The sequence below is a fragment of the Papaver somniferum genome, chromosome 8 (genome assembly GCF_003573695.1).
Source record: "Papaver somniferum cultivar HN1 chromosome 8, ASM357369v1, whole genome shotgun sequence".
In the NCBI taxonomy this organism is placed as follows: Eukaryota; Viridiplantae; Streptophyta; class Magnoliopsida; order Ranunculales; family Papaveraceae; genus Papaver; species Papaver somniferum.
The window spans coordinates 18,801,719-18,829,310 of record NC_039365.1 but is presented as its reverse complement, the minus strand read 5'-3'; the positions used below and the strand labels follow the sequence as shown (position 1 = coordinate 18,829,310).

The following is a 27,592-nucleotide window of genomic DNA, read 5'->3' as shown; positions in this document are numbered from 1 at the left end:
TCGTAGCTTAGATCCAATATCTGTTGTTGAGCATCATGTAAGCATCTTTGTGGAAAAGAACTATTTGCACTGGTCAATTTCTTCCATTATTTCGCTTCGGCTTTGATGAATTTCACTGTTTTTCAAGTATTTTTTCCTAACAAATGAAATTTCAAAGAACACATCAAATGAACAACAAGCATAAAACTGGTCTAAAAAATTGGGGAAGTCCTCCCTAGAAAACTCAGTAGAATATACAATCTGATTAAAGCATACCTAAAAAAACCCAATTTAACTACTAAATGATCTTCAATTTGAGATCTAGAGTTCGTAGACGTATCCTCACATCGTTAATCCACAGGCATCGCAACTAAACAAGTAATAAAAGGTCTTAACAAAATTGAGTTTGATGTTTACAGATTTCGTCAGTCTTTTTTTTTTTTTTTTGCTGAATCACAACTTTTTATTGATTGAGAAACTAAAATTCAATTACAGACTGACCTAATGGAATTACAGGGCATACCCAAAAAAAAGAAACAAACTAAAGTTGACAGACTAGGCCCAATAAGGACAGAGCCCAACAATTAAAAACACAAGACCAACTTTTAACAGGCAAGGAGAGTTGACAAACAATCTCTGTAATATGTAGTATGAGGCATTTCTACCTGAGTTAAAGAAGATAGCCTCCCATTATGAATGATATTTACACCTTGAGATAATCATGTTCCATAACTTGCTAAGCTTTCAGCTGTAAAGTTCATTTCTTTGTAACAATCTTCATATTGAATGTCATACAATTTGCTAATTGATGTTAACCATGTTGTCCTCAGATACCAAGGAACCACACATTTTCTGATATTATCCATTATTGTTTTGTCAGATGATCTAATTATGATCTTGCTGCATTGCAGTTTTATAGCCGACTCAGTGGCACAAACTACATACACAACCTTAGTAATGAATCTTGTAGCTAATCCAACACCTCCAAATATGGTACCAATGACCTGACTTTGATGATATCTAGATATAATTCCATATCCCGCTGCACTAGGATTGCTACTACTCCATCACAACATAAAAGCATATATCCCAACCCTAGATTATTCCACTGACATTCCTTCAAAGAATGATTTCTAATTTTAATATTCTCCAGCTTGAAAAAGTTAAGGATATTTGTATCGTAATCTGACATCCATTTTGTTCAAGACATTCTATAACTTCCACATAAAACTAGCTTCATAATTCATCTTTTTAAGCACTCCATATTTGGAAGAATACCTTCATGAATCATTTGTTTTTCTGAAACCATAATTCCCTTAATATGGCACATGATGCTGTAATCCAAACTTGCTTAACAAATGAACTTTTATGCGTAGCAAATTGAAGGATATCATCCAGTGAAGAAGAAATTTGGAAATTAAAAATTTGTACTAACCATTGCCATATATGAGTGCTGAAACTGCATATCCAACACTTGGATGCTAGAGAGTAACCTTTAGCTACCATCTTTTCATCGTCCGTGTAAACTCCTTGTTGTATCTTCCAAATGTTACTGGAAATTCCAGGATGCAAGAATGGTTTCCATATTTGAGTGGGTCAATGCATTTTAGGTTCCTTCATTCTAATTTTTTCAACAACAATAGCAGTAGTGAATATTCCCTTCAAATCTCCACTCCACACAACCATATCTTTTTCTCCATGTACTAAAGGTAAGGAAGAAGGAATTATACTTTGTAATTCAATGGGAATACTCCATTAACCATTTTTTAGTAGATCTTGCACTTTAAGATGTATATTTTTTTGCAAATGACATCTAAATCTGTCAACTAAAGGACCATCTCCAATCCAAGTATCAAACCACACTGAAATTTTGCCACCATTACCAATGCACCATATTATATTATTTTTGAGCTCCATCCATGCCCACTTTAATCCTGGACATATAGAAGATAATTTCCACCGAGTACATCAACTTCATTTTTATCCTTATATTTGTCTTTAAATTTTTTTTCCCAATCTTCCTCTGAATTCAGCAAGTTCCATATCATCTTCATCAAAAGAGCTTTATTAGTGACTATCAATCCTCTCATACCCATGCCACCTTCATTATAGGGAGTACACACCTTATGCCAGTTCAAAGTATCATACTTTCTCTTTTCACTATCTCTAGTCCATAAGAAATTTCTTATGATTCTTTCACAGATTTTGATGATTGAACTTGGCCATTTGTAAACTGCCATATTATAAATGGGAATGCTGCAGAGCACAGACTTGATAAGTACCAATCTATCATGAAAGGATAATAATTTAACTTTCCATGATTCCAACTAACTTTGCATCATCTCCACCATTGGCCATACAATGTCACTTTTGACTCTCCCTGGTTTCAGAATAACACCCAAGTATTTATCTGGAAAAGAAGTAAGCTCCATTTGCAATAAATTTGATATTTGAGCTTTTCTTATAGGAGTACAACCATCCACAAAACACTTACTTTTTTGCTTATTTATCAACTTACCTGAGATATCTTGATAACACTTGAGTAAGCTAAGAAGAGATTTTCTAAGATTTTTTTGAACCATTGCTGAAGATGAATACATTATCCGTAAAAAACAGATGAGTAGGATAAATTCCTTTATAATTACCATTGGTTGTAATTTCCTTGTTTCAACTAGTTTGGTTAATCCTCTACTCAAAAATTCTTCCATCAAGACAAACAATATAGGAGATAGTGGATCTCCTTGCTTTAATCCTCTCTCCATTGAGAAAAATCCTTTTGGACCCCTATTAACCATGATTGGTATTTTGGCAGAAGAGAATAAGACATGAATCCATGCGCACCAAGATTCTAAAAATCCATATTTTTGAAGAACTTAAAACAAAAAATTCCAATTTACTGAGTCATAAGATTGTAATATATCAAGCTTAAGGCCCACATTTCCTCCTCTTCTATTATGTTTCATTTCATTGACCAATTTTGAAGCTAACATCACTTGCTCATGAATATTTCTACCTTTAATATAAGCAGCTTGCTGAGATGAGACTAACTTTCCATCAAATTACTCATTCTTGTTGCCAGAATTTTAGTGAATACTTTGAAGCTGAAATTGCTCAGACCAATTGGTCTGAATTGATTTGGCTTCTTAGCATTTTGATTCTTGCGCAGTAAAACTAAAAAAATTGAATTACGACCTCTTGGTATGTATTATCTCCTCCAACAATATTGAATGGATTCCACAAAATCATTATGAATGATATCCCAACAAGATTTGTAAAAAATAATCGAAAAGCTAGTAGGCCCTGGAGCTCCATCTGCATTCATTTCCATAATGCTTTCTTGATTTCATTTGAATCTGGAACTATGTCAAGCTTGTTTTGGTGTTCTTCAGTTACTAATTGAGGGATTACTTCCAATAAAGTTTCATTTATGTTGACTTCTTGAAACTGAAACCTTTTATGAAGGAAAACAACTAAGATATCAGCAATTTTATCTTGATCAGCAACTAAATTACCCTCATCATCTTCCAATTCACAAATCATATTTTTTGTTTACCTAATTTTTATATTTGTATGGAAAAATTAGTACTGGAAGAACCCTCTTTCACCCATTGAATTCTTGATTTTTTCTTCATCATAATACTTTGAGGAACTTCCCTAGAATTCAGTTCATTTTGAGCCATCACCAGATCAAATAGAGCATTCTCATCTTGAGGATTGTCATCTGAAATCAACATTTTTTCTTTAAATAACTTTTCTGTTTCTTTAATTTTAACTTGAACATTGCCAAAAATTCTCCAATTCCATTCTTTTAAAGAAGCTTTTAATCTCTTAAGTTTCATCATAAAGACATAAACTGGATCTCCATATATTGGTTCTGCCCAACAATCAGCAACCATCTTCATAAAATCAGGATGCCCTAACCATATTTTTTGAAATCTTAGAGGAACATTTTTAGCCTTAGGAACATTTGCACATCCTCCCATTAAAGGAGAATGATCTGACACCATCATAACACCTACTTTGTACACCCAATCTTCATACATTTGAAGCCATTTCATGTTAAAGAAATCTCTATCCAAATTACACAAAATCCTTTTACTACCGTGCTGAAATTTGACCATGGGAATCCAACTTTAGGAGGTTGTATGAGTACACAATCATTTATACATTCACTAAAATCCAAAATTGATCTTATTGAAGGAGCATTACCACCAACTTTTTCTTCCATTGTAAGTATTGTATTAAAATCACCAATGATTAACCAATGTTTGTTTAAATCACTAATTAATTTCATCTCAGACTATAAAAATCTTCTCTGCACCAGCTTAACATGGGGATAAACACCAGATACTAATATATTACCCATTTCCACTGTAATCATTTGACTTGTGATTGAAGCAACTGACGTAATTGTTCTAGAATTACTCCAACACAACCATATATTACTTTTATGATCAGCTGTAGCATTATGAATAACCATACTCTGCATACCAGGTAGATTTAATTTATTATAAAAAGAAGAAGAACATTTGATTTTTGGTTCGTGACTGGAACAATAAATTACGAAATTGAAGAATCGATTGAGAAAAATGGAAGAAAAAGATTGATTGATTTTGATAAACACATACCACTTACGAGTTATAGGATGAACAAAGGGAGAAGAGAGGGAGAAGTCAGTGCTCTTTTTTCCTGGTACTGTAAAACCCAAACGACCTAACCTAACAAGATCACTTTACCTGACTAGGGAGAGTATATGTGGTAAGAAACCGAACCGGTAACTCAGCAGGTCAACTGAGTCTCGAGCGCACATGGTTGATAACTTATTGATGAGTTCGACCTTCCCGTATCTTTCCCCACAATGTTTAATATTCACGAGGTTTGCTCATTTTATTAATAATAATGTGATATAGCTTTTACGCTTCAAAAATAAAAAAGTGATATAGCTTTTCAGGTATTTTTTTCAAAGACCTTATTTGCACCCTGATGGTATTGATATTTGTGAAAAATCTTATTCCTAGATTTCCTCTTCTAACAGTACCAAATCTAACGGTACTTGATCCATGAAAATAAAATTAAAATCTTAATTAAAGTGACTGAAGATAAATCTTAAAGGATCTTAATTAACCCATAACTTCATCTTCCGTTAAAGCTCATAATCACCATCAGTTGCAAAAAATCTTCATCATTCCATGTTTTCTTGTGTTGAAATCTCACCCAAAACAACACCGTCTTACTGCCAAATAATAATTAAAACTATAATCAAAAGCCAAACGAATTGAACAAATCCCCTCTAAGGATGGTTTTACGAGGAGATTACAGTGTATCAGATATGTTTCGCTTCTCATGGGTATGGCAGGAGAAAAGCATCGCAATTTTTTCTTAAGCGCTGAGAGTGTATCAGTTAGGTCAAGTTTCCGATTGATGTTTTGTACACCTAACCGGCATTAGTAACGTCCATCGCCTTAAGGATTAAAACTTTCGATTGTTATAAAGAATTTGAAAATCATAACTATTTCACCTACAAATCATAATAATTTTACAATCATCTTCGACGTGTCCATTTATTGAACCAACTCGAAAGAAAAGATCAGCGGAGTGACGGTTATTTGGTTTACCGGTGTCGACGCATAACTTTTGTGAATTCTTCCCAAATAACTCATACTCATTATGCCTCGTTGCATACATTATTCACCTTGCTTCGGATAGAATTCAACATAGCGCCTACATAAAGATAGATCTTCTTCTATCGTGAACTCCGTAGGATTAATGAATAGTTGGGCCATTATGTAGAAGACGATGATGTTGGAGAGAGTTTAAATGTATTTGTGTTGAACAGAGGTTAAAAGGATACCATCCTTATATAGTTTAGAGTCTATTTTGTTGATGGCCGACTACTATAATCGGTAGGTTAATAATTTAACCTAACTTCCGATTATAGAGCTGCCTCAAAATTTGTTTTTGCCAATATCTCTATTTTTTCGAATTTTGGAACTACTATAATCGGTATGTTAATAATTGTAGATACTCTCCGATTATAGAGTCGTCCCAAATTTTGTTTTTGCCAAAATCTCTATTTTTTCGAATCTGCGAACTACTACAATCGGTAGGTTAATAATTTAACTTAACTTCCGATTATGAAGTTTTCCCAAATTTTGTTTTTGCCAAAATCTCAATTTTTACGAACTTGGGAACTACAATAATCGGTAGCATACGAACTTCACCAAACCTTCGATTAGTAAGTTGCCAAAAAAATCGAGATTGGGTCATAGTAATCGAAAATCTATGAAGTTATTTATGAACTTCACATATATACTGATTGCTCATGGCCACAAGTTCCATTTCGAGTTTTATTCTTTAACAATCGATAGCTAAAACCCCCATATTAACTACCGAGTGTAGAAGGTAAATTAGGTAATCTCTGAAAATTAAGACATCCCATAACCATGTATATGGGTTGGGAATAAAACAGTCGCCCCTAATTTTTTCAGGATCGATGCTAATGACGTCAGGTTAAAAAAGATTGATGAAGTTAAGTTAGAAAACCCATCCAGGACCAGGTGGCTTCCCACCAAACTTCTTCAAAATAAACTGGGATATCATTGGAAATGATATTGCCAAAATGGTTCAACATTTCTTTTCTTCAGGTCGCTTGCTTAAGGAGATGAATGCCACCTTATTGCTCTCATTCCCAAAATTGATACCCCAACCTCTCCTAGCCACTTCAGCCCAATAAGTCTTTGCAATACCACTTATAAGATCATATCCAAATTACTAGCTCAGAGAATGAAGCCTTACATAAACAGAATCATATCCCCTTATCAGCTTTTATCCCTGGAAGGCAAATCTCTGACAACATAGCTATTGCTCATGAAATTATTCATACTATGAGATCAAATAGAGGAAAAAAAAAAGGAAATTCAGGCACCATGGGCATTAAAATAGATATGGAAAAAGCTTTTGATAGAGTTGACGGGACATTTCCAATGGCCATTATGAAGAAAATTGGATTTGATAATAAATGGTGCAACAAAATTATCCAATGTATCTCAACATCCACTTCTGCTGTCCTCATAAATGGCTCCCCTGAAACATTCTTCAAACCTTGCATAGGGCTAAGACAAGGAGATCCTCTATCCCCTTACTTATTTCTATTCTGCATGGAATCCCTGTCAAGGACTCTTCTACCTGCTGAGGAGCTGGGCATTATCATTGGTATCAAGATCTGCAAAGCTGCACCCTCTATCAGCCACCTTCTTTTTGCTATGATTGTATGATATTCTGTAAATCCAATCTGAATGAAGATCAAAATATCATGAAGCATCTTCAAATCTTTGGCAGCACCTCTGGGCAGTTAATCAACTTCAAACAAATCTGGAGTTTTCTTCAGCAAAAATACTAACCCAACCTCATTCCTCAAATCAACAGTTCCATGGGAGTTCAAGTACTTCAATTGGATGATAAGTAAAATAAATTCTTTCAAGCCTGGAGTGGAAAAACTGAAGCTGAGACTTACTAGCTGGAAAAATACTCCCTTAAATCCTGCTGGAAGAGAAGTTCTCATGAAGTCTGTAACCTCCTCTGCATGCATCTATCAAATGAACTGTTTCAAGGTGCCTAAGAAAACCTGCAAAGACATCAACAATCTACAAAGAGATTTTTTCTAGGGAAAAAACATAGAAAATCCTTCTGGTTATTACCCTAAAGCTTGGACTGCAGTGTGCAACCAAAAGAGGAGGGGTAGGATTCACGAATGTGGAACTATTCAACAGTTCTGTGATAACAAAAATTGGTTGGAGACTTGAGAAGGATAAACTCTCTATGGTATAAGTTCATGGATGCCAAATATCTCTTGGGCAGAAATGTACTCAACATGAATACAAATGCTAAGATGGAGACTCATGGGTATGGAAAGGAATACTGGAAGGCATCAACAACATCCAACATCACTACTCCTGGAGAATTGGCAATGGGAGAAAGATAAGATTTGAGAAGACATCTGGATTCCCAACACCTCTTTAAGACAGCCAAACCGCAGAACTGCCCACAAAATATTAAAACTCTAGAGTCCTTACATCTTCCATATGGAACCTGGGATGAAACTCAAGTACTCAATTACTTCAGCAATGACAAGGATGCAGTGATTATCAACCTGCAGACGCATCCAAATGAAGAAGACGGGATAATATGGAACCTCAATGACAAAGGAACTTTTTCTGTCAAGGAGTTGTACAAGGAAAAGGTTGAAAACATTTACAGAAATGATACTGCAAAGGGAATTGGGAAGCTACCTGAAATATGGAAGTGGTCCCAGTCATCAGAATATTTATCTGGAAATGTGCACATGGAATCTTTCCCACTAATGCAAAACAGCTAGCATTCTCCATTACATAAACCCTACATGCACTGTTTGTAATAGTGGTGAAGCATAAACCATGTCTCGCATATTCTTAAATTGCCATGCTGCTACGTACAGGTTTGGCAGGAGATTCTTGGTCCAATTAATACCCTTTTCGACAACAATACCATCTTCATTGACTGGTTGAATTCCTAATTTCAACCTGGAATCACTAGCTCTAACTTCAACATTTATGCCACTATTTGTTGGCATATGGAAAGCGAGATGTGACCTTATTTGTTGGAAATAACATCTATCCGTATTAAGCAGCATTTGTGCAATCACAATAGAATACACTATATGCAGGAGCATATTATGAACAGCTTCCCACTTTTACCCGAGGAAACTGATACCACTCTACAACACTCTATTGCTCCCTATACTCTGAATTCAGCAGAAGAGTTTCAGAATAATATCAAAATATGCACTCTACAAGACCCTGAGAACTCATTATACTATATTGCACTAATTATGACAGATTTTGCAGGAAACATCATTGGCGCTAGAGGACATCCAGGATACTATATATGGAGTAAGGGAAGAAATAGGAGGGACAGACCTAGCATTCCAATGGGCAAAGAGTTGCAACACACAAAGATTGTCATATCTGCTGAGTCAATGTGTTCTGGTTCGCTTCAAGCTTCTCTACCATGAAGCAGTTAGAGGAAGATTTCACCTTAGTTATCATGAAAAAGAAACTGTCAAGAAGAAAGTAGTAGAAATATTGGTATTCACCCAATATCTTTTGTTTTATTGAATCTTAGCATCATCCATCGTCTTCAAAATATGGCTGCACTTAATTTATCACTTTCATGTAAAAACAATGTTGGCAGGCTAAGTGGTACTTATACTACCAATGCCCACACAAATTCTCTGTTCTGGTCTTAAATGCATTTCTACGCCTAAGCTTTTTCTAAAATAAAAAAAAAAACTTTGCCTTCTTTCTGTTTTCCCACGTGAACAATAAATGATGTGCACCCCACTGGAAAAAGGGATGTTGCACTAAAACATCACTAACCATCTCATTCTCCCAGGCTTCCATTTTTGGGTGAAAGTTGTGTTGGCAGACATGCATGCATTCAGAACTCCCATTCTATGTCTATTTACCATTCATCTTTCACATTTTTATGAGTACTTAAGAGTCTGTACCCGTACATTTACTAGAAAAACGCTTACACCTATCAAGGTTGTGCATGCAAACATGATGCAAGGCAAATACGCAGTTTCGCTCTACCAAGAGAGGTCACAAATGACGTGCATGCCATGACGTGCCAATGTAACTTCAAACTTGTACACTTTGGATTAAATTCTTCGAAAAGCTGCACAAAAATATAAAGAAGATACGAAAATTCACAATCTCATGCATGCTCCTAGAATGTATACCACACCAGCTGGTGGTTGATCTTGTAATAGATAACCGGTTTTGCTATCCCGTGATTGTTGATTGTTCGGTTGATCGGATTTTTGGCTACCAACCAAACTTGCTGACATTGATTACTTTGTTTCTAAAAATGTTTAGATTATTCCAACATTATTACTTGGGTGACCCATCCACGTGTGTCATAAATATCGGTTCTATATATTTGCATCTTCGGCGGACACTAAACCACACATGAAAATTCTGAAAACTATTATCTAACTTTGCATTTCAAGTTCATTTAGAGATGGATTCAATTTCAGTTCGCTTCTTCATCATAGGTTTACTGCTTTTGGCTGTATCAGCACTCTCTGGATCAAGTGCTGAAGTCTATCGTGTAGGGGATTCCATAGGATGGACAAACCAGATTCCCAATGTCAAGTACTACACTCGCTGGGCTGCTAGCAGGACATTTTATGTTGGTGACTACATAGGTCTGTTTGCTTCTTTATCTCTACTTTCTTTTTTTCATACATGATGAAATGAATTATCGTACTAAACAAAATTATATATTTGCGTGCAGTTTTCGATTTCGACGCAAGACTGAATAATCTGGTCGAAGTCAATCTTACCAGTTTTAGAAACTGTGATGGGTCGTCGGCTATGAATGTTTACGACACCTCTGGAAGTGTCATTATTCCTCTTACCGCTGTCAGTCACCTTTTCTTTATATCCAGTTTCCACTGCTGCTGTGGACAGAAAGTAGATATCAGGGTTCTTAGTGTACCAGCAAATCCTCCACCTCCCAAATCTCCAACCCAGCCCAAACCAAGACGAGAGGAAAAGCACGGCGAAGAGAATAAAGACGACCACACCGTTAAGACGGCCCCCGGTTTCATCATAGCTTGTTCGGTTGTCTTCGCAGTCATTGTTGGGTCTATATTTCTGGCTTTCATAATGTACCGGATCCGCAGGGGTGATCCGATTCCCCCGATCCCATATTCAGTTGCACCTTTAACATCTGCAGTCAGAGTCAGGATAGTTAATGTTGCAGGCTAATGTTGGTCAGGGTTTAATGTTTTTATTTAATGGCCAATGCTATTCATGGCTAATGTTAGTACCCGTTGTTTAAATAATAATAATGCAATCTAATTTAATATTTGTGTTCAATATTTAACTGTAACGTTATTCTTTTTTTTGGAAGTACCCCATCTGATGATTACATAAATGAACAAGTAAGTCATAAAATAAGTAGCATGTATATCAAAATCAAAAGATATCAAATGATTTATACATGAAAATAAAGTAGTATGTTTGTTGTCACTATTGTTTCATTTCAAAACAGGAAATTAGCTTTCCTTCTACAATGCTTGACGGACTATTAAACAACCCTTTGTCACCAAAAAACTGCCATTGCCGAAGAACTTTCGGTAACTTCTTCAGCATTATTTTCCACTCGTCTGGAATCTCTAGCCATATATGATTGGTTGGTCTCTGTAGAGAGTAAAGCCTGATAAAATACACCAACCAGTAGTATGTATATCTTTGGCCGGCGATGACTTAAGGCAAGGCGAACGCCAAAATGAACGGTCAAATTTTAGTACCCAAAGGGAACGAAACCTCATTTTTAGTACCCCTGGATTGCATGTCCTCATTTGGTGACAACAAGAGCCATACGGCCCTACGCATTCCTCGTTTCCTTTTTTGGAAACAAGTGAGTGTTGAATGCGACTCACATGAAGATGAGCAAAACTGATGAGTCCAATTCTTTTGCACATTCACACGTAGATGAGCAAAACTAATGTGATTCAAAATACTCCGTTGATGATTCGGACATTTAAAAGACGTAAAAAATTAATATTTAAGGATTTTCTTATTTTTTATTGCTTTTAAATATAGAAAAGGAAATTATATCAAATTCTAATATAGAAAAGACCTAATCTGAAAAACAACGCGCGGTGGACATCAAAACTATTTGGGGATAGAGGAAAAGGACAAAAACTGGATTCAAATATCCAATCAGGGTCATCCCTTATCTAAATATTTTTTTACATCCTAAGCTACCCCTCACTAATCAGGTTTAGTGGTTAATTAAAATTAGTAAAAATCTTAAGTATTTGTTAAATGATTAGTGTGTATTTTTACTTAAATTTGGGTGAGTGAGGTGAGAGTAGAAGAAGGGAAAAAATATTTGAGAGGAAACTCTGTTTGGTAAAAATGAAGGATGATTGTGAAGAGAGAATTGTTGCTAAGAGGTTGAAATTTGATTTTTTTCTTTGAATCCACCATTTTTGCAGCTGAAAAAGCTCGGTCCCGGCATAGTATCCAACCAAAAAACCATACCGGCATTTGTTGGAAATTTTCAATGTTTGCCACTACTGCACAGTTTTCGGTGATCGACCTATTCCGTTTTGAAATTCAAAACCTATTCCATTTTGATTTTTTTTCATGTTTTGAGCCCACTGCCGTCACAGTTTCATAATTATCGAGCATGTCGGTAGCAGGTATGTTGCTTGAATTTTTTTGTCGGCACATGATGTAAAGTATCCAGAAACTTGAATTTTTTTTTTACTAGAAAAACGCTTACACCTATCAAGGTTGTGCATGCAAACATGATGCAAGGCAAATACGCAGTTTCGCTCTACCAAGAGAGGTCACAAATGACGTGCATGCCATGACGTGCCAATGTAACTTCAAACTTGTACACTTTGGATTAAATTCTTCGAAAAGCTGCACAAAAATATAAAGAAGATACGAAAATTCACAATCTCATGCATGCTCCTAGAATGTATACCACACCAGCTGGTGGTTGATCTTGTAATAGATAACCGGTTTTGCTATCCCGTGATTGTTGATTGTTCGGTTGATCGGATTTTTGGCTACCAACCAAACTTGCTGACATTGATTACTTTGTTTCTAAAAATGTTTAGATTATTCCAACATTATTACTTGGGTGACCCATCCACGTGTGTCATAAATATCGGTTCTATATATTTGCATCTTCGGCGGACACTAAACCACACATGAAAATTCTGAAAACTATTATCTAACTTTGCATTTCAAGTTCATTTAGAGATGGATTCAATTTCAGTTCGCTTCTTCATCATAGGTTTACTGCTTTTGGCTGTATCAGCACTCTCTGGATCAAGTGCTGAAGTCTATCGTGTAGGGGATTCCATAGGATGGACAAACCAGATTCCCAATGTCAAGTACTACACTCGCTGGGCTGCTAGCAGGACATTTTATGTTGGTGACTACATAGGTCTGTTTGCTTCTTTATCTCTACTTTCTTTTTTTCATACATGATGAAATGAATTATCGTACTAAACAAAATTATATATTTGCGTGCAGTTTTCGATTTCGACGCAAGACTGAATAATCTGGTCGAAGTCAATCTTACCAGTTTTAGAAACTGTGATGGGTCGTCGGCTATGAATGTTTACGACACCTCTGGAAGTGTCATTATTCCTCTTACCGCTGTCAGTCACCTTTTCTTTATATCCAGTTTCCACTGCTGCTGTGGACAGAAAGTAGATATCAGGGTTCTTAGTGTACCAGCAAATCCTCCACCTCCCAAATCTCCAACCCAGCCCAAACCAAGACGAGAGGAAAAGCACGGCGAAGAGAATAAAGACGACCACACCGTTAAGACGGCCCCCGGTTTCATCATAGCTTGTTCGGTTGTCTTCGCAGTCATTGTTGGGTCTATATTTCTGGCTTTCATAATGTACCGGATCCGCAGGGGTGATCCGATTCCCCCGATCCCATATTCAGTTGCACCTTTAACATCTGCAGTCAGAGTCAGGATAGTTAATGTTGCAGGCTAATGTTGGTCAGGGTTTAATGTTTTTATTTAATGGCCAATGCTATTCATGGCTAATGTTAGTACCCGTTGTTTAAATAATAATAATGCAATCTAATTTAATATTTGTGTTCAATATTTAACTGTAACGTTATTCTTTTTTTTGGAAGTACCCCATCTGATGATTACATAAATGAACAAGTAAGTCATAAAATAAGTAGCATGTATATCAAAATCAAAAGATATCAAATGATTTATACATGAAAATAAAGTAGTATGTTTGTTGTCACTATTGTTTCATTTCAAAACAGGAAATTAGCTTTCCTTCTACAATGCTTGACGGACTATTAAACAACCCTTTGTCACCAAAAAACTGCCATTGCCGAAGAACTTTCGGTAACTTCTTCAGCATTATTTTCCACTCGTCTGGAATCTCTAGCCATATATGATTGGTTGGTCTCTGTAGAGAGTAAAGCCTGATAAAATACACCAACCAGTAGTATGTATATCTTTGGCCGGCGATGACTTAAGGCAAGGCGAACGCCAAAATGAACGGTCAAATTTTAGTACCCAAAGGGAACGAAACCTCATTTTTAGTACCCCTGGATTGCATGTCCTCATTTGGTGACAACAAGAGCCATACGGCCCTACGCATTCCTCGTTTCCTTTTTTGGAAACAAGTGAGTGTTGAATGCGACTCACATGAAGATGAGCAAAACTGATGAGTCCAATTCTTTTGCACATTCACACGTAGATGAGCAAAACTAATGTGATTCAAAATACTCCGTTGATGATTCGGACATTTAAAAGACGTAAAAAATTAATATTTAAGGATTTTCTTATTTTTTATTGCTTTTAAATATAGAAAAGGAAATTATATCAAATTCTAATATAGAAAAGACCTAATCTGAAAAACAACGCGCGGTGGACATCAAAACTATTTGGGGATAGAGGAAAAGGACAAAAACTGGATTCAAATATCCAATCAGGGTCATCCCTTATCTAAATATTTTTTTACATCCTAAGCTACCCCTCACTAATCAGGTTTAGTGGTTAATTAAAATTAGTAAAAATCTTAAGTATTTGTTAAATGATTAGTGTGTATTTTTACTTAAATTTGGGTGAGTGAGGTGAGAGTAGAAGAAGGGAAAAAATATTTGAGAGGAAACTCTGTTTGGTAAAAATGAAGGATGATTGTGAAGAGAGAATTGTTGCTAAGAGGTTGAAATTTGATTTTTTTCTTTGAATCCACCATTTTTGCAGCTGAAAAAGCTCGGTCCCGGCATAGTATCCAACCAAAAAACCATACCGGCATTTGTTGGAAATTTTCAATGTTTGCCACTACTGCACAGTTTTCGGTGATCGACCTATTCCGTTTTGAAATTCAAAACCTATTCCATTTTGATTTTTTTTCATGTTTTGAGCCCACTGCCGTCACAGTTTCATAATTATCGAGCATGTCGGTAGCAGGTATGTTGCTTGAATTTTTTTGTCGGCACATGATGTAAAGTATCCAGAAACTTGAATTTTTTTTCCACTTGACTGCCAACATTGATAAATTTCTATCGAGCATGCCGTCACTTAATAACAACATTGAATGTTAGTTACCAAGCATGCCGGCACCTTATTCCGGCATGGTCTTCATCAATTCCGAGATGGTATTCATCACTTCCGGCGATGTAAAAAAAATTATTTCAGACATGGTCTTCATCACCACCGGCATGATCTTCATCACTTCCGGCATGGTCTTCATCGGTACCGGCATGGTCTTCATCTATACCGGCATGGTCTTCACTTCCGACACGGTATTCATTATTTCTGGCATGGTATTCATCATTTCCGGCATGGTCTTCATCACTTTAGAATGTTAAAAACAAATCGTTTTCAAAGTGAAGAGCCGGCAGAGAAGGAGAAGAGAATTTGAAAGGGAGTAGGTAAAATTTAGAATTTGAAAGGGAGTGGGGAATATTTAGGTTTCAAAGAACAATCCCTAAAAGAGATTTATAAGAGGTGAAAATTTTACTAGAAAAACGCTTACACCTATCAAGGTTGTGCATGCAAACATGATGCAAGGCAAATACGCAGTTTCGCTCTACCAAGAGAGGTCACAAATGACGTGCATGCCATGACGTGCCAATGTAACTTCAAACTTGTACACTTTGGATTAAATTCTTCGAAAAGCTGCACAAAAATATAAAGAAGATACGAAAATTCACAATCTCATGCATGCTCCTAGAATGTATACCACACCAGCTGGTGGTTGATCTTGTAATAGATAACCGGTTTTGCTATCCCGTGATTGTTGATTGTTCGGTTGATCGGATTTTTGGCTACCAACCAAACTTGCTGACATTGATTACTTTGTTTCTAAAAATGTTTAGATTATTCCAACATTATTACTTGGGTGACCCATCCACGTGTGTCATAAATATCGGTTCTATATATTTGCATCTTCGGCGGACACTAAACCACACATGAAAATTCTGAAAACTATTATCTAACTTTGCATTTCAAGTTCATTTAGAGATGGATTCAATTTCAGTTCGCTTCTTCATCATAGGTTTACTGCTTTTGGCTGTATCAGCACTCTCTGGATCAAGTGCTGAAGTCTATCGTGTAGGGGATTCCATAGGATGGACAAACCAGATTCCCAATGTCAAGTACTACACTCGCTGGGCTGCTAGCAGGACATTTTATGTTGGTGACTACATAGGTCTGTTTGCTTCTTTATCTCTACTTTCTTTTTTTCATACATGATGAAATGAATTATCGTACTAAACAAAATTATATATTTGCGTGCAGTTTTCGATTTCGACGCAAGACTGAATAATCTGGTCGAAGTCAATCTTACCAGTTTTAGAAACTGTGATGGGTCGTCGGCTATGAATGTTTACGACACCTCTGGAAGTGTCATTATTCCTCTTACCGCTGTCAGTCACCTTTTCTTTATATCCAGTTTCCACTGCTGCTGTGGACAGAAAGTAGATATCAGGGTTCTTAGTGTACCAGCAAATCCTCCACCTCCCAAATCTCCAACCCAGCCCAAACCAAGACGAGAGGAAAAGCACGGCGAAGAGAATAAAGACGACCACACCGTTAAGACGGCCCCCGGTTTCATCATAGCTTGTTCGGTTGTCTTCGCAGTCATTGTTGGGTCTATATTTCTGGCTTTCATAATGTACCGGATCCGCAGGGGTGATCCGATTCCCCCGATCCCATATTCAGTTGCACCTTTAACATCTGCAGTCAGAGTCAGGATAGTTAATGTTGCAGGCTAATGTTGGTCAGGGTTTAATGTTTTTATTTAATGGCCAATGCTATTCATGGCTAATGTTAGTACCCGTTGTTTAAATAATAATAATGCAATCTAATTTAATATTTGTGTTCAATATTTAACTGTAACGTTATTCTTTTTTTTGGAAGTACCCCATCTGATGATTACATAAATGAACAAGTAAGTCATAAAATAAGTAGCATGTATATCAAAATCAAAAGATATCAAATGATTTATACATGAAAATAAAGTAGTATGTTTGTTGTCACTATTGTTTCATTTCAAAACAGGAAATTAGCTTTCCTTCTACAATGCTTGACGGACTATTAAACAACCCTTTGTCACCAAAAAACTGCCATTGCCGAAGAACTTTCGGTAACTTCTTCAGCATTATTTTCCACTCGTCTGGAATCTCTAGCCATATATGATTGGTTGGTCTCTGTAGAGAGTAAAGCCTGATAAAATACACCAACCAGTAGTATGTATATCTTTGGCCGGCGATGACTTAAGGCAAGGCGAACGCCAAAATGAACGGTCAAATTTTAGTACCCAAAGGGAACGAAACCTCATTTTTAGTACCCCTGGATTGCATGTCCTCATTTGGTGACAACAAGAGCCATACGGCCCTACGCATTCCTCGTTTCCTTTTTTGGAAACAAGTGAGTGTTGAATGCGACTCACATGAAGATGAGCAAAACTGATGAGTCCAATTCTTTTGCACATTCACACGTAGATGAGCAAAACTAATGTGATTCAAAATACTCCGTTGATGATTCGGACATTTAAAAGACGTAAAAAATTAATATTTAAGGATTTTCTTATTTTTTATTGCTTTTAAATATAGAAAAGGAAATTATATCAAATTCTAATATAGAAAAGACCTAATCTGAAAAACAACGCGCGGTGGACATCAAAACTATTTGGGGATAGAGGAAAAGGACAAAAACTGGATTCAAATATCCAATCAGGGTCATCCCTTATCTAAATATTTTTTTACATCCTAAGCTACCCCTCACTAATCAGGTTTAGTGGTTAATTAAAATTAGTAAAAATCTTAAGTATTTGTTAAATGATTAGTGTGTATTTTTACTTAAATTTGGGTGAGTGAGGTGAGAGTAGAAGAAGGGAAAAAATATTTGAGAGGAAACTCTGTTTGGTAAAAATGAAGGATGATTGTGAAGAGAGAATTGTTGCTAAGAGGTTGAAATTTGATTTTTTTCTTTGAATCCACCATTTTTGCAGCTGAAAAAGCTCGGTCCCGGCATAGTATCCAACCAAAAAACCATACCGGCATTTGTTGGAAATTTTCAATGTTTGCCACTACTGCACAGTTTTCGGTGATCGACCTATTCCGTTTTGAAATTCAAAACCTATTCCATTTTGATTTTTTTTCATGTTTTGAGCCCACTGCCGTCACAGTTTCATAATTATCGAGCATGTCGGTAGCAGGTATGTTGCTTGAATTTTTTTGTCGGCACATGATGTAAAGTATCCAGAAACTTGAATTTTTTTTTCCACTTGACTGCCGACATTGATAAATTTCTATCGAGCATGCCGTCACTTAATAACAACATTGAATGTTAGTTACCAAGCATGCCGGCACCTTATTCCGGCATGGTCTTCATCAATTCCGACATGGTATTCATCACTTCCGGCGATGTAAAAAAAATTATTTCAGACATGGTATTCATCACTACCGGCATGATCTTCATCACTTCCGGCATGGTCTTCATCGGTACCGGCATGGTCTTCATCTATACCGGCATGGTCTTCACTTCCGGCACGGTATTCATTATTTCTGGCATGGTATTCATCATTTCCGGCATGGTCTTCATCACTTTAGAATGTTAAAAACAAATCGTTTTCAAAGTGAAGAGCCGGCAGAGAAGGAGAAGAGAATTTGAAAGGGAGTAGGTAAAATTTAGAATTTGAAAGGGAGTGGGGAATATTTAGGTTTCAAAGAACAATCCCTAAAAGAGATTTATAAGAGGTGAAAATGAAATGGGGATATGATTTTGTTTTTTAATTTTAATTTTTTATTATTTTGAGGGAAGGGTATTTGTACTTTTACCCTAAACACCTCTTACCAGACACTATTGTTGGGAGAAGTAATTTATATCCCCAATTATTTTGATATCTTCCAATTATAGATTCCTAAAAAAAGCAATGAGTTTTTTCCTGCAAGGATACTTTTGGTCATCAAAATTGCCCTAACTCCAGATTTAGTGCTTGAAAGTTCTAGAATATTTCTTTAACTTATTAATTTTGATTTACGAATTCAACTTTGTATACATCTTCATGATGCACTTGTGTTACTTTTGTAAACTGATTAAGTATTGTAATAAGTTAGATTCTTGAAGAACCATGGAAGAAGGATATATGAGATGCAATACGATTGGTTAATTATGCATCCTTCCCCTCTTACTGATCATGATTACTCCATTTACTTTTCCAGCAACATCATATATTAGGTTAAGATTAGATAATGTTTTCTTTTTTGGTCTTGAATTAAAATAAAATCTAATTTAGTTTAATAGCATGAGATAACTCTTAGTTTTGAAGGACCAACCAAATTGGATTGTTATGTGCACATTTTTTAAAGGATAGTGTACAAAATTGGACTCATAACTAATTAATAATCATATTCGGGATAATAAGGTAATCTGGCGTTATTCGCTTTTGTCGTCGTCAGGTGAGATAAATAACACAATCTGAGAAGGGACTTCAGATGAATGAAGAAAATGCTGTCAAGCTGAGAGAAGAAACAAAAATTCTTGATAAACGGCACATTTCAGATTACTTAAAAACCCTGGCAAGATCGGGTATATTCAGATTAATTGGAGTAATACCAATCTTAAGTGGACTCGTTTTAAGGGAAAACGGGGGCGTCCTAATGGGTGAAGTTACAAAACCACTATATCCTATTATAATTTTTATTATCCTAATCAGTTATCATTTTCATTTCATCTTCATCTTGTCCTTTTCTTCTCTCTCCTCCTCTACCATACCGTCTTCTCCATCCCCACCATCGAAAACTCGTCGATTATTCGTCGTAATAATCGATTCGAAAAATCGAGTGTCGATTAATCTTCAAACATGGAGCCGCCGAAGGCTACTCGTATGAAGAATCCAAATAGAAAATCTAATTGGGATAACCTTGGAATTCCAAATTTAGTTTACACAAACGGAATAAAAAAACCATTCAAGAAGAAGAAATCAACGCCGCTGAAACGAAGAAATGGCGCTATTGAGAAAGTAAGGGTCTACTTACACTCACTCTATCACTTCAATTTTACGTTTGAATGTCAAATTAGGGCGGAAAAGTCGAATTTGTGAATCTGCAGTTATTTAGCCGGAAAGGTGTTTGTTCCACGACCCTGCCGACTTTTCATGTTTAGGTTAGTCATTAGATTCCTAGGTTGAAGATCTTGCCGGATGTTAATATCTGTAACTTCTATTAGCAGAGTCGGCACGGTATTCAACCTTCGTACCATGTCGACTATTTGTGCTTTTGATAGTTGTTGGTTTTTAGATTTTTACCATGCCGACTACTACCTATATAAAAATGTTTGTCTCATGTGTCCATTTAGTTATAATGTCGGCATGGTATTTGAATACCACCGTACCAGTTGCGTATTAGCCGGCACTCTATGGAATATAGACTATGCCGACTAATTGTGTGGAAACTCATATGTATTTCCTTTGTTCATACTTGTTATAGGCCGGCATGGTAATTGAATAAGACCTTGCCGACTATGTATTAGTCAGCATAGATTGTTGTAGTCGTCCCCGCCGACTGTTGTTTAGTCGCCATTGGTTGTTGTTGTCGACCCTGACAACTAGTTGATTTTTTTCCCATTGTTCTTGTTAGGTTGAAAAAGGCAAATAAGAAAGCTATTACTCCTCCTTCAAGACCTCCTCGCGTTGGTGACAAACACTTTATAACAACACATAGAGGGGCAATCATTGATCCGGGAGCGCTCATGATTTGTGAACGAAATTCAAGATAGCAAATCTTATCATCTACCGATCTTAATTTCAACCGTTAACTTTAAAGGATAATATTCAAAGGGGTAGATGGTTGTTTTATGCATCTCAAAATATTACACTTAAATTCATTGTTGTTTGGGTTTTATGGAGAAAATGATCCAATCTTGTTTGACCTCGTCCATTTAAAAGTGTCCATGAGTCCCTTCTCATCCACAATTTGTATGTGTATAGAAATATCATCAACCATTAGATTTTGTCCAGGGTTAGTTACTATATTTAAGGAACACTGTCTTCCAATATTCATTGCATATATTTTACATACTCCATCAAATGATCAAACCTCAAGAATATTAACTATTCTAGGTAAAGGTACGGATCTAGTTCAAGTCTCTCAAAAGATATCAACCATGTGCGAGTGCGACTCAGCCCAACCCTAACAAGAAATGTATTTTTGTTATATTACAATTTTTATGTTGTTGTAATATCTTACTTTTGTCCTTTATGTTGTGGGTATCTGATGTACTTGAATTATCCTGTTGGCTTTCAACTAATATAATCTAAAGAAGTTTTTCCTCTCTTTTCATTCAAAATAAATATATAAATGAAATTTACTGTATATTTATTTATTTTTCTCTTTTCCTTCCTGAAAATGCGGGGGTCTAACAACCTTACCACTTATTTCGGTTAGCAATCTGTATGAACTAACTCTAATATACTTTTAAAAGAATTAAATAGACAGTCAGACTCAATGTTAATAAAAAGTATATCAATGAGTTAATATCTCGATCTCTTGATTTGATTTATACTCAAGCAAATAGAAATCTGCGAGTCTTTATCAAATACAAGAGATGTAAACTTGGATGGTACCAAAGACCAATATCCAAGGATCAATCAATTTCCAATCAACAACCAAAGGTTGGATTTCACAATTGATCGTTACAACGCACAACCTGTGATATTTCAATTATATAACAAAATATAAGGCGGAATAGAAATAACACAGACACCAGACGTTTTGTTAACGAGGAAACCGCAAATGCAGAAAAACCTCGGGACCTAGTCCAGATTGAACACCACACTGTATTAAGCAGCTACAGACACTAGCCTACTACAAACTAACTACGATCTAGACTGTAGTTGAACCCCAATCACTCTCGCACTGATTCAAGGTACAGTTGCGCTCATTACGTCTCTGATTCCAGCAGGATGCTACACACTTGATTCCCTTAGATGATCTCACCCACAACCAAGAGTTGCTACGAACCAAATTCGAAGACTTGAATAAACAAATCTGTATCACACAGAAAAGTCTACAATAGGTAAATATGTCTCCCACATATAGACCTAAGAGTTTTGTTCCATCTGCTGAGATACTTGTTGCAAAGCAAAACTCTGACGATTTGAATGCCATCATACATGCCATTACCCCAAATATTCAGCACCATGTGTCAAATTGCACTAGGTTTAAAGATGCGTGGGATATCTTAGAAACTATTTTCGAAGGAAATAGTGAAAAGGAAGCTAGGCTTCAAAACCTAAATTCCGATTAGGAAAACCTTCGTATGGCAGATGAAGATTCATTTGATGAGTTTAATCATAAAGTGTCTGAAATTGTTAATGCATCTTTTGCATTGGGTAAGACTATTCCTGAAAAGGACATTATGATGAAAATTCTCAGATCACTACCATCTAGATACGATTCTAAGAAACATGCCATCTTTGAGGGAAATAACATGAACATTCTCTCCAAAAATACTCTAGCCGGAAAGTTGAAGATTTTTTATCTTGAATTGCAACAGCGAGAACAACATCATTTGGTAGTAAACTCTGTTACCACACCTAACAAGAAATCTTGCCGCCTAAAAGTGATTGAAAAAAATAAGAATAACTTTAATTTATCTCTTTCATTGTTCATACAACAATTGAAAAAGACACCCAGACAGAGTAAAAGAAAGTTTCAAAAGAAAAATATCTCAATAGATAAGGGGAATAATAAAGATCAAAAGAATCATGAAACTAAGTCTTGTTTAAGGTGCTACAGAAGTGTTCATACTTCAAAAAGGGATCATGAGAAGGTTAATGAGTTAACAAAGGATTGGATGTCTACTCTTGACTACTGTTCAGAGGAAGAAGTATGTGTAAGTTCCATTAACTTCTTTGCTGACAATCACACGTGTCCTCCAAACAGTCCAATCCAATCCAAATTACTCGATCTTGTTCCTTCAAAGGAAGCAGGTCTAAATAAAAGGATTGAGTATTTGGAAGATTAATTGGCCGTTCTGAGACAAGAAATTGCAAATGTTCGCAATCGTGATTCTCTTAAGAAATACCATCCGTCGATTATTTCTTCTCAGCAAATTATACCTGAATTTATATCTAACGAAAAAGATGGTATAGAAAACCACAAGATTGTTTCCAAAGAGTTTGACGTCTTGTGTAAAAATCAGGATCATTCAGATAATAGAAGCACAAAAAATCAAGAAATCATCACCTCAGTCAAGACATGTGAGCAAAAGAAGAAAAATAAATCTTCCATAAGTCCTATTAAAAGTACAGAAAGGAAGTCTAAGGCTAATCATAGCCTACAAAGATTGACAAAAAGAGTTCTTAAATGCGCTAAGCCAAATGAGTAAAACTCTTAATACTGTTCACTCAAGGGCAGAACTGAGGTCGTGAAAAAAGTACATTCTCAAGATGGAAACCTCCCAATTCTGTTCTGGATAGGGAGAAGATTATTCTATAATAAGAGTATGAGATGGTTCTTGTATCCTCTTCTTCTACAAGAACCATATCCTCCTAAGAGGGTTGTATTTGTATAATTCTCTTCTCTGTTTGGTTTGGTCAAAAGCGTTCCTAAACTGGTTTCCTAAAATCGTTTTTGTGTATTACCGGTGGATTAGGGTTTTGGTCAAAGATCCTTGTAAAATATCTTCTTCCTTATAAGAAGAAGTCTCTTTCCTTAAAGTCTAAAACATTTCATTTTCTACCATGTCTTCTTCCAGTCTCTCAAGCAAAGAGAGTGATGTGTGGACTGTTTTGTTTCCATCTAAGAAGATTCGTTTCGACTCATCTGATAATGAGTTATGCTCAGACAAACGTGATGCATCTTTTAATGGATTTCCATCTGTATCCCAGTTTGAGAAACTCTCCTTAACGATGAATCTTGTTTTAGAACAAGTGAGTGCTCTGAAAAACGAACTGATTTTATCATCCAATAAACTGGAGGAAAAGATTGAAAACCTTGAATCAAGGATTGATCTGATTGAAGACGAACTTGGTGAATATAGGGAATATGAGAAAAATTCTGAAAGTAAGTAAAATGTTTTCTTCTTGTCTAGGAAACTTCTTAAGAGAATTTTTATTCTTGTTTTTGTTTAAGAAGGATAACTAGGGTTTGGAATAGCCATTATTGTGAGTACACGTTGATATGTCCAGCTTTTCCATCTTGCAATGTTTTTGGATTTATTTATTTAAATTCTAAAGTTGATTTGGAAGATGATGTTTGCAGTATTAATCTTTATGATTTTATATATATTTCAATATGTTATGGGATATGTGTGTTTGCGTCCATGAACTATTATTGTCCTATACGATGTCAAAAGTTAACTCTTTCACGTGTCGATATGCAAATATTGATACAAGATCGATGAACTCTTGACATAACAAAAGTTAAGCCTATTATGTCAATTTTTGATGGAAGATAGGTTAAAATCTTTTGTTTACAAATATTATGTCTGTTATAAGTCTTTATGCAAATAGAGATGAAGATAGAAAGAATCTTTGTATATTCCGCATTATTGATCTTTCGTTGATCCATATCTTATGTATATATTGCAATGCTCCATAAGTTTTTCTTGTGTTGAGCATAAACGATTGAGTTGATCATTCTTTTATGGTTAACTTAGTCGTAGCTCCGTAAGTTCTCTTATGTCGAGCATTACCAATTAAATTGATCACTTTTGTGTTTAATTTGGTTGTGTATTCCGATTAAATTAATCATGGGTTCTCTCGTGATTAATTTAATTGAGAATTTTTGGATACAAAAAAACCATTTCTTTGGTGGTTTATGGTATACAATAAAATCCTTATTTTATCGTAAAAGTAAGGTCGCTCTTGTTGTTCTTTCGGGAATGACATCAAAAGGGGGGGAGTTCTTTTGAACTTGTGCTTAATTTCCGTATCTTTGTGGGGAGTGCGGCTGTGGAATTTTTAGGGGTTATCTTGTATCTTTATAAACTCCTTGATGAATGCATTTAGCCTCGGCATGATTGCATCTAAACAAGTTGATATGTACTTTTCTTTGGTCTTGAAGCATCTCCGTGGAAATTTCATTAGGATCCCGTTTTCGTACCTTTGCCAATTTTATTGACAAAAAGGGGGAGAATTAATATGTAGTTCACACTACAAATACATATGGTTTACGTGTTTTACGGATCATTATGTAAGGGGGAGTGGTTTTCATGTTGAGATGAAAGTATTGACTAAGGGTGAGTGATACATATCACCATAGTATTGTTGTCGAAGTTGTGATATAAGAACTTTGATACTGTGTAATAATATTATGACACTGTATAACAATGATCGAGAGCTTTTGTTTTCTCATTGTTATGTCCACGGAACTTCAAAAACTATGATGTTGAATTGAACATCTATGGAATCATGGGAGTACTTGGAAAAGACTAAGTTTTCAAGTAATGTTGAAGCACCAAGGAGATCAAGCATGTGGATGAGAAGCTACAAAGTTTTATTTATTTTGTAATTCATATGTATTGATAGTTTTTCCACTAAAATTTACAAAGGGGGAGATTGTTAGAGCATTGCTCGGTCTCGCATGCTTTGCTATCTATTTGTGGGTGAAAACTGTTTCTGCTGGTTTTGGTAAATTTGGGTGTGTGGATGAGAAACGAATCTAAACTCTAAACAATGCACTGCACGGGAGTAGTTTTGATTCGAGATATCAATTTGTACAATCCTGGCCTAAACCAAGAGATGGCCGTTCCAGTCTTGCTTTGGTCACAAAGTGAAGAATAAGGGTTGGTCTTAGGGAGGGAAGCGAAGAATGTATTGACACCAGAATGGTTAATTCTGAAGGTGTGGTTGTTTTATGACTTGTATCAGATTTTGGAACTGGCTTGCAGAATGAAAGCTATCATTTCTTTGGTGATTTCTGGATATTATGTTGTTTTCTGACCAAAACTTGTTGTTTGGTGGAAATAGGTGAAACCTATTTATACAAGTCATAATTAAACGTACCCTGGTCTCGTAGGAAGTGGGAACGATTGAGTGATGGAAGAGTGGAGTAACGTGTAACCGTCAGAAACCGTGCTTCCACGATGAAGGAAGTGGATCCGTTTACACCCATTAATTCTTGCCGCCACTAACTGTCCCTCTTCCTGACACTTTTTTGTAATGGGCGTATTGCACGCCGCACGATGTAAACCGCCATACTAATACCATGATGAGTATCCCCCAGTTTGTGACATGTTTGATATCTCGAGTGTTTTCGTGGAAAACAAGTAGCAGTTTGCTACGTGTGGCAAGTCAAAATCAAGACACTTATCGTAGGAAAATAGCATGTGGTACTATTATGCTTATCTCGGCTTGTCTCCTAAAACTTACCACAAGCCTGTCAGTTTAGTGGCGAACTTGGACGGCCGAGATTACATCTCGTGAGGAAGGGTAGTCATCGATTATGGCCAGACCCTGTTGATGCCTGTCAATAGCATAGTGGCGCTTTTAGTGCATGCCAGTGGCACTGCGGCATGACTGGCATAGTTCGTGCATACCAGTGGCACGATGGTGCAAGTGGCGCCTGGCGTATCCATGGCCACTGGATTTAGGCTTATCTCGGCTGGTCGCCTAAAACTTGCCACAAGCCTGTCAGTTCGGTGGCGAACTAGTACGGATGAGATTGTATCTCATGAGGAATGGTAGCCATTGATTATGGCCACATCCTTTCGGCGTCTGATAATGGCATAGTTCGTGCATGCCAGTGGCACGGTGGAATGGCTGGGATAGCTTGTGCATGCCAGCGACACAGTGGTGCAAATAGCGCCTGGCATAGCCACGGTCACTAGATTTTTGCACATTGGTGTTGGACTCCAATGTGGTGTGGCAACATCAGTTTCAGTGGCCACATCAATCCCAATGCTCTGCGGAAAATTATTTGGCTTGGTTGGCGTAGCAACTTTGCCTAAATTAGGGTTTGGCATGCCGAAACCCTAATTAGCGCATAAGGCATGTGGCATGTGGCCGTGGATGGCTGAGATGATTGGCCCAAGTTAAATATAAACCATTTAAGTTGGATAGCCAAGTTGGATGGCTGAGATGATTCACATAAATTTGTGTTAACTCATGAAATTTCGTAATCAGAAAATTCAGATGTGGGACCATCACTAAAATCGTTCTAGAATTCTCGTACGAACTCGGATTTTGACGGTCCGCTCTCCATTATGATCAGAAAAGAATTTCTTATCTCCCCTCTAGGGAATATTTAGGTTTTGAGCTCGTTTAGGAGGTGAAACAGCCCGACAGTAAAACTCAGGATGAATTCAGGAGGGATTCTGTCAGTTTTCAGCCATGACCTAGCTCGCCATTATGCTGTATCTTTTAGCTCGTTAATCCAATTGATTTGAATTTTTAGTATGTTATGCTAGACATCCATACGAAGCTTTTGGCATAGATCTCATACTAAAATTGTTTACCAAACGTTCCCAGTTGTTTGTACAATCTTTGGGAAGCCAATTTGGCATGGTGACCACTTGACGCAATTCCACCTCTTTTAATATTGTGGCA

General features: G+C 36.4%; 3 protein-coding genes across 3 annotated transcripts; all 3 read left to right on the top strand.

Moving 5' to 3' along the window:
* The first annotated feature begins 10,001 nt into the window (after positions 1 to 10,001).
* On the top strand, positions 10,002 to 10,889 carry LOC113302173 (cucumber peeling cupredoxin-like). The gene is made up of 2 exons (XM_026551025.1): positions 10,002 to 10,225; positions 10,315 to 10,889. Exons 1-2 carry the CDS (start codon positions 10,039 to 10,041, stop codon positions 10,788 to 10,790), a joined length of 663 nt encoding a protein of 220 aa, XP_026406810.1. The 5' UTR covers positions 10,002 to 10,038; the 3' UTR covers positions 10,791 to 10,889.
* A 1,880-nt stretch (positions 10,890 to 12,769) lies between these two features.
* LOC113302177 (cucumber peeling cupredoxin-like) lies at positions 12,770 to 13,657 on the top strand. Its single transcript, XM_026551030.1, has 2 exons — positions 12,770 to 12,993; positions 13,083 to 13,657. The coding sequence occupies exons 1-2, from the start codon at positions 12,807 to 12,809 to the stop codon at positions 13,556 to 13,558; spliced, it is 663 nt and encodes a 220-aa protein (XP_026406815.1). The 5' UTR covers positions 12,770 to 12,806; the 3' UTR covers positions 13,559 to 13,657.
* Positions 13,658 to 16,022: 2,365 nt separating this feature from the next.
* On the top strand, positions 16,023 to 16,910 carry LOC113302164 (cucumber peeling cupredoxin-like). Its single transcript, XM_026551016.1, has 2 exons — positions 16,023 to 16,246; positions 16,336 to 16,910. The coding sequence occupies exons 1-2, from the start codon at positions 16,060 to 16,062 to the stop codon at positions 16,809 to 16,811; spliced, it is 663 nt and encodes a 220-aa protein (XP_026406801.1). The 5' UTR covers positions 16,023 to 16,059; the 3' UTR covers positions 16,812 to 16,910.
* The last annotated feature ends 10,682 nt before the right edge of the window (positions 16,911 to 27,592 follow it).